Here is a 12,486-nt window from a genome sequence, read left to right as displayed (position 1 = left end):
TGTTTTAGCATTTTCTTCCCCTGCTTTTTTCTGCTCATTTAAGCTTCCTTTAGCTTGTCACTTATGGCTAATTTCAGCTTGTTAGTGGCAACTGCAGCTTCCGTCACTTGATTTCACCCTCTTTTTTTTGGTCTTCTTGACTACTTTTTTAGCTATTCTCGACACTTTTGCACTGTTTGCTTACTATCCAGCCAATTTCGGCTTTTTTGTGCTCCTTTCAGCTTATTTTTGCTCATTTCAGCATCGTTCTGCTAATCCAAGTTTTGTGGTATTTTCAGCTTAGGCACGCATCAGGACATTTTCAGCTACTTTTCCTGCTCCATTTACGTCTTTTAGCTTCTTTCTACTCTTCAGCTGTTAAATGCAGCGAGCTTTAGCCGTTTTCAGCACCTTCACAGGAAACACTGAATAACCGTGTCCCTCCGCTGCAGGTCGTGGTTATTTTCTTTACACAAAGCTTTGGGTGATTTCGACGCCGCAGCTCGCTGGTTTGATAGCAGCTGAAGGAGCTCGGAGGCCTTCAGCTGTGGGTTAGTGAGGGAGCAGCTGGAGGAGGTTTAGCTCCTTCTTGATGCTGCAGTGCACCGCCGCCATCTTGCCTCCCTCTTCTCCACCGTGGAGCTGAAAAACGAGGGCGTCGGTGTTTGTTTCCCAAATTAACTCCTTTATTCCTCCACCTGCTCCTCTTCTTTTACATTCCGATTAAAATAAGGAACAAAGACGACACAACTAAAATAAATAAATCTTTTTTAAATTATTTGTATTCTCCAACACGCCCACTCTCAGGAATATTAGCCCTCGGGATATGGAAAATGAGACAATAGCGGTTTATTTACTTTTTTATTTTACATAAATAACTGTTTGTTTGTTTGGACCCACTTCAAGGACTTAGTTGGGTCCAGAAGAAGAAAGTGGTGGGATCTTAAAAATCAAAGGCGAAGGATTAAAATTCCGTCGTTTGGAAGGTTTAAATACATCAGATCTTTCCAAAAGTGTTGACTAAGACGACGTTGACTAACAGGATGATTTTATTTACGTTTTTGGTAAACACACACAGAACACAAAATACAAAAGTTAAGGTTACGGATTAGAAATAACCTCGTAATCTCCCATTTTTAACACAAATCTGAACCACTGGGGAAAGAAATAACTGCTTTTCAAGGAATATCCGGTTAAGATCTTCAAAATAAAACCACGAGTACGAAATGTTTATATTTCCTATAAAAAAAATTATCATACTTTACAAGCCGCCACAAATAAGCTAACTCAGCTTTCTTTTAAAATTTGTTTACGTGATTTTAAGACTTAACTCGATTGTTTTCTGTTAAAAAAACGAAGCTTGAGCTTTAACTTTGAAGGCACGCAAGAGCAGCATCCGGTCTAGCGGCCCGCTAACGCTAACTAGCTTGACGGAGCTAGCGGCAACAAGATGATGGGAAAACGCATAAAACGCGTGTTTTTCTTACCTCCACAGCCAGAGCCGAAGCCGCCACAGCCAGCAGCAGTAAAGCCACTCGGTCCCCCATGTCGTGTCGTAAAAACTGCGCTCCTAAAGGCAGCGTTTTGGTCGTCGTTCCCCCCCGCACGGCTCTGCGTTTCGTGCGAACTCCTCCGGTGCCTCCTGTTGTCTGACGGTGAGCTGCGCTGAAGCTGCTCCGACTGGGTCACCTGACCGCTGCCGCGCGCGCGCACACGTGCGTGTCATCCTGACCCACACGTTTTTAACCCCCTGTTAAAGTTTACATTCAAACCTTTTAAACGCTACAGTCTCAAGATGTTTTAAAATCAGGGGCACCACCAAGGGGGGCCCGGAGGGGGCAATGACCACCCTTAAAAAAAAAAAGATATATATATTTACCCTTAAAAAAAAAAATATATATATATATATATATATATATATATACATTTTTTAAGGGTAAATATATATATATATTATTTATTTATTTATTTACCTTTTATTTATACAGGTAGTATCGCTGAGTCACGAGGACTCATTTACAAGAGCGACCTGTTTTAGGCAAACCTCAGATGAGGTACAGACAACAATATAAAATGCATATAAAATAAAAGTAAATAAAAGCAGTGAAACAAAACAAAAAATAGCTACATCACATACACAGTAAAAATACTAAACACAGGAACATGTCTGCATTGATTGTTGCATTGAACTTAACAATTGTTTAAAATCTCTTGGTCATAAATAGTGTTAACTTATTATTTTTATATATGTTTCTGTTCAGCGCATTGAGATGACGTCTGTTGTGACTTGGCCTGTCACGATAACAAATGTTGCTGGGCGATTATTTGTCTCAGAAATTATTGCGATAAACGATAATATTGTTTGAAATTTGACAATAATTAGTAATTATTGTCAAATTTAAGAATAAATGTTTGTTAATTTGTTTGGAGTGTAGTAACTTTTTCTGATCACTGCATGGCAGTATAAGACCGTTTGAACTGAAGGATGGATAGTGAGGGAGCGAGCAGCGTTGTCTCTTTAAGAAAAATGGGAGGGAGGCCCCTTGACGTGACATGGGCGGTCTCTCTTCGGTTCTCAAAATGGCGTTTGCTCGGTGTGGTTTGAGCTCTTTAGCATAGCATTTTTCACATAAAGCTTTTAATAAAAAAAAATCAGTAAATAAGTTCTCAGCTTCTGTTTGCAGAGAAAAACAACTTTCTTTTTTTTCCCATTTTTGCGGCTCTAGTGGCCAATTTTTGTTGTAGAGGGTGGGGACGAAATGGGGTGAGAGAGAGGGGGAGACCTTGCGGAAGGGTCGAGACTCGTGCCCGCGACCGCCGCTATGAGGGCTAGCCTCGAACATGGGCCGCGCTCGTAACCGCTGCGCCATAGCCGCGGCCCAAGTAAAACAACTTTTTACACAGGGGCACGAGTTTCAACTGTGAATTTTGGAGCTTCGACAAGACGGAGGTTTTTTCCCAGAGTTCAGCCTGTTAGCTTGTAGCTTAGCTTCTCAGCTTAGCTGCTTTTAACGATCCAAAAACACGATTTTGGACCGTTAAAACAGATTTTAAAGAGAAAGGGAGGGGCCAGTGAAGAACACCGGAGTTGAGCTTTTTGTCTTCCAGTGTCTTCAGTAGAAAGAGAGAGACACGAAGAAACGATAAAGCCGATAAATGAAAATGAGATAGATGATTTTAATTTATCGTGCGATTAATTGATTTATTGTTTATTGCAACAGGTCTACATGGCACTATAGAAATAAACTGAATTGAACTGAATTAATGAGATCAAAGTCGACAGATCTTGTTGCAAGGTGTTCCGGGCTACAGGAGCGGAGTAAGAGAATAATTTTTATTTCCGAGTTCAGTCCGCACTGAGGGGACGCTGCAGGTAATGATCGCTTGAGAGCGCACACTGTAGCAACTGTTTTAGCACAACAATAAACAACTGTATCATCGGTATAGAAATGCAAGGATGCGTCAGGAATGACATTACTTTTATGTAGATTGTAGAGAGAATGGGTCCTAAGACTGAGCCTTGTGGTACACCACTATTGACAGTTTAATATTTAGAAGAAGTTGAACACGTTGCTTTCTGCCTGAGGCTTCGGTTTTAGTTTTAGCAGCTTAAAAATGACAAATACTACTTAAGTTAAAATTTGAGAACTAAAGAAGTTATGGTAATTTTAGAGGAATAAATAAATGCAAATTTCTCAGAAAGAAGCTCCAGTTCCGAAGCTTTAAAGAAAACGTTTGGGTCAACAGGTTGTCATGAAAGTTGCTGAGATTGTAGAAGAGTTTTTCTAAATTCCTGCTTTCCTTTGAATGAATCTTTCACGTGCGACTTTTGATCGCTGGAATCTGAGCCGAACACGTAAAGGGTCCTAAGACTGAGCCTTGTGGTACACCATTATTGACAGTTTAATATTTCGAAGAAGTTGAACACGTTGCTTTCTGCCTGAGGCTTCGGTTTTAGTTTTAGCAGCTTAAAAATGACAAAGTAAATACTACTTAAGTTAAAATTTGAGAACTAAAGAAGCTATGGTAATTTTAGAGGAATAAATAAATGCAAATTTCTCAGAAAGAAGCTCCAGTTCCGAAGCTTTAAAGAAAACGTTTGGGTCAACAGGTTGTCATGAAAGTTGCTGAGAAATCAACAGTGAGTCTTATAACCCACTGCGCTTTATGTATTAATTCTGGTTGTGCTTAATGACCTCGAACCGATTTGATGTGGTACAACTGAACAATGCTGAGAGTTACTGTGAATGAGTTGAATAAAGTTTGACTTATCTGTTTTGTTTCGCTAAATGCGCTTTATAGTTAGAAAAATACGGCACTTCTCCCATTTTGCTGTATTTATCAAATAACCGATATATAAACAACAAATCACCTGGTTTTAGTGCCACCCCAGGATTTCCAGTCGCCGCCCGATTAAAACATTTCTAGGAGCGCCACTGTTTAAAATTACCGGAAACCTGAGTCGATATATACCTTTAAAAAAAAACAAAAAAAAAAACATCTTTAATTTAAAGCACAAGCAACAAATTACCTGATATTTAAACAACAAATTCACATGAATTAACCGTGAAGTTCCCCAGTTAAAAATCATCACACTGCAACAGTTGTTTTTCTGACTCGACTGTGGGAAGTAGGGGTGCAACGGGCGCCAAAGGACTTCCACGTTCCGTCACAATTCCAGTTTTAAAACTATCATCGCTCATTTTGCACGTTGTGACTTGCGTTTTATATTTTGTCCTCCGCGTGAACGTCATAGAAATTCACAGCGAACCCCAAAACATGTTCTCGAGACCAGTTTTTGAAACCCCACATCGTTTCACAAAAAGGCAACGAAGTCCAAGAACTGACTTGTTTAAAGCAGGTTCCTTAAAAAGATCAACTTTAAAATTCAAGCGTGAAAACAAAAAAGTCTTGAGGGACGTTTTGCTCCTTTGTGCCGAGAAAAATGGGGTTTTCACCTCCATCAATGCACGGTCGTACTTTTGAGGTGCACAGGAAGCTCGGTGAAGGGTCAGGACGGGACCGTAAAGTCTTTCAGACCCGATCCCGACACACATTGTCCCCTCAAACGGACGTTATCGCAGAGCGGACAGTTTTTATAAGCCGACACCCAAAATGCACCTGTGCTGGACCTCCAGGTCCAAATCCAGGAGATGAAAGAAGAGTCTACTTGTGGGGGCAGCCGGGGTAAGGTGGTGGCGGCGAGCAGCTACCCTGCTGAGGCGGAGTCGGGGTGTAGGGCGGAGGGTGCATCTCGTAATCAGAGCTGTACGGAGGCGGAGGACCTGAGGAGAAAATGAAGAAAATGATTTGGGTTCCAGTGTTGCCAGATAAGAGTTGAGTCCAAAAATGTGTTAAAAACTGCCCCATCACACAAAAATCCGCACAATCAATATATTGTTACAGTAAATTTACTGTTTGAACATGAATGCACATCAGCACAAGCCAAGCTAATTTAACAATATGTGGCAAAATGCAACAATCCAACAAAAATCTTCCCAGAGTTCCCAGCAAAGTCAGAATGAAAACCGCCCAATTGGCAGTAAATCCCCAACCAATCTGGCAACACTGAAGCTTTTAGTTTAACACTTCCGCCATCTAGTGGTCGAATTATGAAACTGCACAAAGATAAAAAAAAAAAAAACAATATTGTAGATAAGATGGAACTTTATTAATCCTTCAGGAAATTGTTGCCAGAGTTTCAGTACAAAAGGAACAGACACAAGATATAAAAATAACATAAGTATTGTAATAAACTGAAATTAGGTCACGAGTTAAAACTTTATTAGAGTGTACATGAAAACAAAAAGGTCCAAAATGATGGCTGCTCCAGAACAGAGTCTGAACCATCGCCAAGAGGCGGGCAGTTGAGTTTGTACCACTATTTGATAAAACGACTGGACGGATTGTAAAGAAACTTTCTAGAATTGCGCTGCTCGGGGAGCTGGCATGTTAAAAACAGGTTTGTAGGTTCAATCTTCCAGGTAGATGACAACAAAAAAGGTTAAATCATGTCATCTGGACATGATTTAACCTTTTTGTTAGTAGCTCTGCGAGTTATTGCTTTTGAAAACTTTAATTTCTCTTTTTTTCTGGATGTAAATCGCTTTTTTCGGATGATTATTTCCTCTGGTATCGGATGCTGCGCAGCTGGAAGGATTTACTGAAAGCTTTTTACTTTGGGGCATTTGTTATGGTGCGTAACCATGGCAACAAGGTGTTTTTTCAGCTGATTAACATCGTAAAAGCTGAAAAACCTCAACTACAGCCCCAAATCCCAAACGAGTTGAAAAGGAGGCACCGTGGATGAATTCCCGTCAACCGGGACACGAGGTCTCACCGTGACCCGATGCGTAACGGACTCTGTTGTCTCGTCGTCAAAGGAAAGACGTTCTCCGACTCGCTGCCTCAGAACTGCTGGAACCACAAGATGTTCTCGGGAGGAACCGTCCCACAGCGGATTGAACGGTTAAAAAAAAAAAAGTCCACAAGAGGACAGGTTAGCTGGGTCAGATTGAGACACTGGCCGTCGTCCATCTGAGGACCACCGGTTCTGGTGGTCCTGACTGTAGACGGACCAAACCAAAGCACCGTCATAATCAGGATCCAGAACGGGACAAAGATCACGTCTGAACGGAACCACGTGGAGCTGATTTTAGAGGAACCAGACCAGTACAGAGGACAGGGTTTAGGCTTTATTATACTGGGACATGTAGGGACAGATGGGACACATAGGGACAGCTGGGACACGCAGGGACAGGTGGGACATGTAAGGACAGGTGAGACATGTAGGGACAACTGGGACATGGAGGGACAGGTGGAACATGTAGGAACAATTGGGACATGGAGGGACAGGTGGGACATGTAGGGACAGGTGGGACATGTAGGGAAAGATGGGACATGTAGGGACAGATGGGACATGTAAGGACAGGTGGGACATGTAGGAACAGGTGGAACATGTAAGGACAATTGGGACATGGAGGGACAGGTGGAACATGTAGGGACAATTGGGACATGGAGGGACAGGTGGAACATGTAGGGACAGGTGGGACAAGTAGGGACAGGTGGGACATGTAGGGACAGTGGATCGGTAAACCTCCGAAACGTTTGGCAGAGCGGTGACCTTTGACCCACCTGGAAAGCCCTGGGTCACGGTGCTGATGGTGCTGAACACGCCGACCCGCGCGCCGCGCCCGTTCTTCATGCACATGCACACGCACAGGAACAGGGCCGCCACCGCCCCCATCAGGAAGACCACGCCGAACACGATGCCGGAGATGGCGGTGCCCCTGAAACACACACACATCGTGAGCCGTCACTTCAAACAACGCTGCCATGGAGATCAGCCGTCCGGGCTGATGTAACTCCGCTGTGCACGAATCGTGCGACACATCATGTGCAATGGCTGCAGGGGAGTCTGAATTGGCACTGCGAGATAGGAAAGAAGGCTCGTTAGCAGGTCTGTCAAGAGTCCGTGGTCGGCGTTAGTCAGCGCCGGTTTGAAGAGCGCCAACCTGTCCACGACATTTGGAGCCCTTAAACAAATGATTATAAAAAATAACGGGTAACAAAGAACTGGCCACAACAAATCTATGAATCATCCCTTCATAATCTGAGTCTTTTCACCCAGAATCATGTTTCAATTCTACAAATTTGACCCAAAAAAAAGCACCTCGTTGTTTAAAGGTGGAACCTGAACATGAAAGGTCACTTCTTACAATTCATGTGACAGTTGGGAGGTGTGTGTGTGTGTGTGTGTGTGTGTGTGTGTGTGTGGGGGGTGTCTTATTTCTAGCAGGAGATAATAGAGGCTTCCAGGCAACAGAGGCTCTTAAAGCAGCTCGTGTTAGAGTCGTTCCTTTATCCCCGGACACATGAAAGTTTCTGTCCTGCGGGGGGGTTCGTCTTTGACATGGACTGAATTTTAAAAAGCAGAAACGCACAAAGTCTCGTCTACAAGAAAAGAAAGTGGTTTGTTTTCTTGGGAGCGTGGCGATAAATTAAGGGGAACACCAGTTTTTCTTGGGAATGAGACATTTTCTTGGTGCATTAAACTTACGAAAGGACGTCCCCCACGTAGGCGTAGTAGGAGCAGCAGAACGGTGGCGATCCGTCGCAGCAGTACTCTAGACATCCTTCGCAAAGGGCTTCAGTACTTCCTGCGTACAAACACGAGCAAAAACACTGTCACCCACCTTTTAGTGGTAGAGAATAATAAAGAAAGGCGACAGTGTTGGAAGGTTCATTGGTAAAAATAGTGTCCAACTGTGGTAAGACCCTGACCCACGTCTACATGAGTTTTGTGGACCTGGAGAAAGTGTAAGACCGTGCTCGGAGGCATTATGTGGGGGTGCCAGGGTTGTATTTAAGGGCTATCCAGTCCCTAAAGATCTAAAGCAGAAGCTGCGTCTGCATTCTTGGCACAAAGTCGAGCTCCTTCTTGGTGCGGGTTGGATTCTGGCAGGGCTGTCCCTCGTCTTTGAACCTGTTCGTGGTGTCCATGTACTAGATCGCAAGGTGCAGTCGCGGAGAGGAGGGTGTCTGGTTTGAGAATCTCAAGGTCTCGTCTCTTCAGGCCCTAACTATAATTGTGCACTGGGGTGGTTTGCAGCCGTCAGCGTCAGCTGGGATTCAGTGGGAATGCCCCCAATTGAGTCTTTGCTTCAGGTGGTGGAGTTCAGGTATCTGGGCGTCTTGTTCCTGAGTGATCGTAGGACGGAGTGGGAGGTGGACCGACAGATCAGGGCCTTGTCCTCAGTAATGAGGGTGTTGCTTCAATGAGGTGAATCGAAAGCCAAAGCTCTGTTCCAACACTCACCTATGGTCATGAGGTCTGGATTATGGCCGAAAGAACCAGATCTTGGGTACAAGCGTATGAAATTCAAATCAATTCAATTCAATTGAAAAATACTTTATTAATCCCAAAGGGAAATTATTTGTTGTTGTAACTCGTTATCCTCGTTTCATTAAGAGATGTTATAGATACCGATGGCTGTAGACAGGAAGGATCTCTTGTAAAGGTCCATCCCACAGTGGATCCTAAGAAACTGGCTGCAGATGCCGTCCGATCCGTCCACCCAGACTCGGCTGGCCTCTCGGTTCCTCCCGGCTGCAGGACCGCCCGAATGCCGGACAGAACTCCTCCCAGTGCGATGGCCACTCCTCCCAGCAGTCTGCCGAGCTCCTCGTCGCTGCGGACAGCCAACTGTAGGTGTCGAGGGACGATCCTGTCCTTCTGCTGTCATGAGCCGTGTTTCCCGCTAGTTCCAGGATCTCAGTGGTCAGGCACTCGAGCACAGCTGGCAGGTAGATGGGAATGCATCAACGGCACCTCCTTTTCAACTCATTTGAGATTTGGGGCTGTAGTTGAGATATTATTTGAGCTCTATTGTTTTTTTTTTTATTCATTTTATTAAATGAGCTTCCTTCGTAGGGTGGCTGGGCTCAGCCTTAGAAATGGGTCGAGGAGCTCGTCGTAGAGCAGCTGCGTCTTTGCATCAAAAGAAATTCATTGAGGGGGGTAATTTGATAAGGATGCTACCTGGATGCCTCCCTTTGGAGGCTTTCCGGGCATGTCCCACAGGGAAGTGACCTAGAACTAGCTGGAGGGATTATGTATCTTCTCTGGTCTGGAAATGCCGAAATGCCCCCCCCCCCCCCCACCCCCACCCCATGGAGAGGGAGGTCCGACAGTGTTTCTCTCCTGGACCTGTTGCTTTTGCATGGGTCATTTTGACCCAAGGGGATCAGGAGGCTTAAACGCCCAGAGAAATGTAATTACTGAGTTTTGCCATCTTGCAACTTTCAAAAACAAACGCGTACCAAAATGTAAGGGTCCATCTTTTAGTCGGCCAGCTCTCTACAGAGTCCAAGATGGTACAGAACCTACCATACATCTCGGTTCTACGCTTAGACGGAGGAACAATGCAGCAATTACCAAGCAGCATCTCAGAGTGATGACAGCACATGAATTATTAATTGTTTTCCAGAGCAGACTGAGGCAGCTAAAAACAGCCCACGTGTCCCTCCTGTTAAAGCTGGATGAGTCCGACAGACCGGTCTCTGACAGAAAACCAGCACATTTAACCGTGATGCCTGCAGACAAACGAGCAAGTTTAACCTTTGGAGGGAAAAGACAGCAACGTATCAAAAGGGAGGCTATAGTCTGTACTGATCCAAGGCAAAGACAGAATCCCAAGTCAAAATACTTAAACTGATCTTGACAAAAATAACGATACCGTTCTTGCCCAACCTTTTGAGACTGCAGTCAAGCGGTTTCGGCAAATTTGAGACTTGTGCACCTGTTCACGAGTATTTTGCTCATCGTTAATGATCGTTCTAAGCTCCTGATACAACTTTCTTCAGGTTTCTGTGACTCGTGTTCAATGTGTTACACACTGTGATGCCAAACTGCCCTGTGACTACCTGTCACTTTAAATAGACTGACACGCCTTAGTTTAACGCGTTCCTGTGGTTGGATTATTTCCATCTTTTTAAGGCGTATCATCCTTTTTGTCAAGGCTAGTTTCTTTTATATATATATATATATATATATATATAGTTCTATTGAATTCAAAACAAACGTTTGATTTTTATTCGTTTTTTTTTTTTAAACCGCTTCCGTCGGTTTCCAAGTTATTCCAGCGCTCTTTGTGGGGTATTATTTCTTTAACAAAAGGTTAGAAACAAATTCATCCACATCCGTAGTAACAATGCATTTCATTTATTCTTGGAATTCAATCTTTTAAGTAAAAAAATTAATCAAATTGAAAGTCTGCTGAACTTTTGATGAACTACTATTGTTAACCCGACTCGAGCATGAGGTAATCCCCACACCAGAATTTTGATTTTAAGGATAAATAAGAAGCAGCATAAAAGTCCAAATGATTGGCCAAATATGTGATTATGCGAGAGATTGCATAAACTCTTTGGCCAAAACAAGAAAAAAAAACCAAAGTCCTCAGGAATCTTTTTCAGTGTAGCACGACACGCTTTAATTTTTGAAATGCGCCATTAACTCAGTGCACTAAACATTAATGAGGTCCAGTTCAGTACCACCAGATCCGAAGTATCAGTAAGTTTTTTTCGGCTGCTCCCTCTTCAGGGGTCGCCACAGCAAGCGAACTTACATGAAAGATTTGGCGATTGTTTTACGCCAGATGCCCTTCCTGACGCAACCTGGGCTCGAACCAGCAACCTCAGGAATAAGACCACGCACTGAGCACCAAGCTACCGAAGCCCCATTATAAACTCATTTGGTAAAAAATTGTTTACCTAGTAAAACAAAGACTACTTTGAGACTTCACTTTGATTCAGTCCCCACTTCTAAGGAGAGCAGTAGAAATAAAATCTTAAAATTGTATAACCATGTCCGCAAACTGCAAGGGGTGACAAACCCAGTGCCTGTAACGTGTAAATTAAGCATTCTGTTATACTCCAAGAAGAAAATTAGGGGGAAAGACATAGGCTACATAGGAAAGATGGCTAGTCAACCGAAAAATAATAAAAGCAACAGCAGCAAGCCAACAAATAGCAGAGCATTTAGCTAATAGCAAAAACTAAAATACGTAGCGCTAAGCTAGCAGCGCGCAATACAGACGCAGTTAGTCTCATTGAGTCACGAGAACTCATTTTGAAGAGACACCTGTAGTCTGTAAAGACCTGTACATCTGTAGAGACTTGTAGTCTGTAGAGACCTGTACATCTGTAGAGACCTGTAGTCTGTAGACTTGTAGTCTGTAGACTTGTAGTCTGTAGAGACCTGTAGTCTGTAGAGACATGTACATCTGTAGAGACCTGTAGTCTGTAGAGACCTGTACTCTGTAGAGACCTGTACATCTGTAGAGACCTGTAGTCTGTAGAGACCTGTACATCTGTAGAGACTTGTAGTCTGTACAGACCTGTAGTCTGTACAGACCTGTAGTCTGTAGAGACCTGTAGTCTGTAGACTTGTAGTCTGTAGATACCTGTAGTCTGTAGAGACCTGTACGTCTGTAGAGACCTGTTGTCTGTACAGACCTGTAGTCTGTAGACTTGTAGTCTGTAGAGACCTGTAGTCTGTAGAGAGCTGTACGTCTGTAGAGACCTGTAGTCTGTAGAGACCTGTACATCTGTAGAGACATGTAGTCTGTAGAGACCTGTAGTCTGTAGAGACCGGTACATCTGTAGAGACTTGTAGTCTGTAGAGACCTGTAGTCTGTAGAGACCTGTGCATCTGTAGAGACCTGTAGTCTGTAGAGACATGTAGTCTGTAGAGACCTGTATGTCTGTAGAGACCTGTAGTCTGTAGAGAACTGTAATCTGTAGAGACCTGTACATCTGTAGAGACCTGTACATCTGTAGAGACTTGTAGTCTGTAGAGACCTGTAGTCTGTAGAGACCTGTAGTCTGTAGAGACCTGTACGTCTGTAGAGACCTGTAGTCTGTAGAGAGCTACATGTCTGTAGAGACCTGTAGTCTGTAGAGACCTGTACATCTGTAGAGACCTGTAGTCTGTAGAGACCTGTA

At 43.6% G+C, this 12,486-nt stretch overlaps 2 protein-coding genes across 2 annotated transcripts in view; both read right to left on the bottom strand.

The window, feature by feature from the left end:
• Window positions 1–1,637, bottom strand: part of appa (amyloid beta (A4) precursor protein a) — a gene marked incomplete in the record, with an annotated part of 45,582 nt that extends 43,945 nt beyond the window's left edge. Inside the window, 1 exon segment of the mRNA XM_037696669.1 lies at window positions 1,467–1,637. Within this exon segment, the coding sequence (XP_037552597.1) occupies window positions 1,467–1,526 (60 nt within the window).
• A 3,295-nt stretch (window positions 1,638–4,932) lies between these two features.
• cyyr1 (cysteine/tyrosine-rich 1) overlaps window positions 4,933–12,486 on the bottom strand; it is a 9,802-nt gene continuing 2,248 nt past the window's right edge. The window contains exons 2-4 of the mRNA XM_037696670.1: window positions 8,039–8,138; window positions 7,114–7,268; window positions 4,933–5,264 (exon numbers count right to left, since the gene is read on the bottom strand). Coding sequence (XP_037552598.1) covers window positions 5,146–5,264; window positions 7,114–7,268; window positions 8,039–8,138 — 374 coding nt within the window. The 3' untranslated portion in view covers window positions 4,933–5,145. The remainder of the gene's footprint in view (window positions 5,265–7,113; window positions 7,269–8,038; window positions 8,139–12,486) is intronic.

This window comes from Nematolebias whitei, chromosome 23 (genome assembly GCF_014905685.2).
Source record: "Nematolebias whitei isolate Nwh7 chromosome 23, NemWhi1, whole genome shotgun sequence".
Taxonomy (NCBI): Eukaryota; Metazoa; Chordata; class Actinopteri; order Cyprinodontiformes; family Rivulidae; genus Nematolebias; species Nematolebias whitei.
The sequence above is the reverse complement of the archived record's forward strand: the minus strand, read 5'-3'. Positions and strand labels throughout refer to the sequence as shown.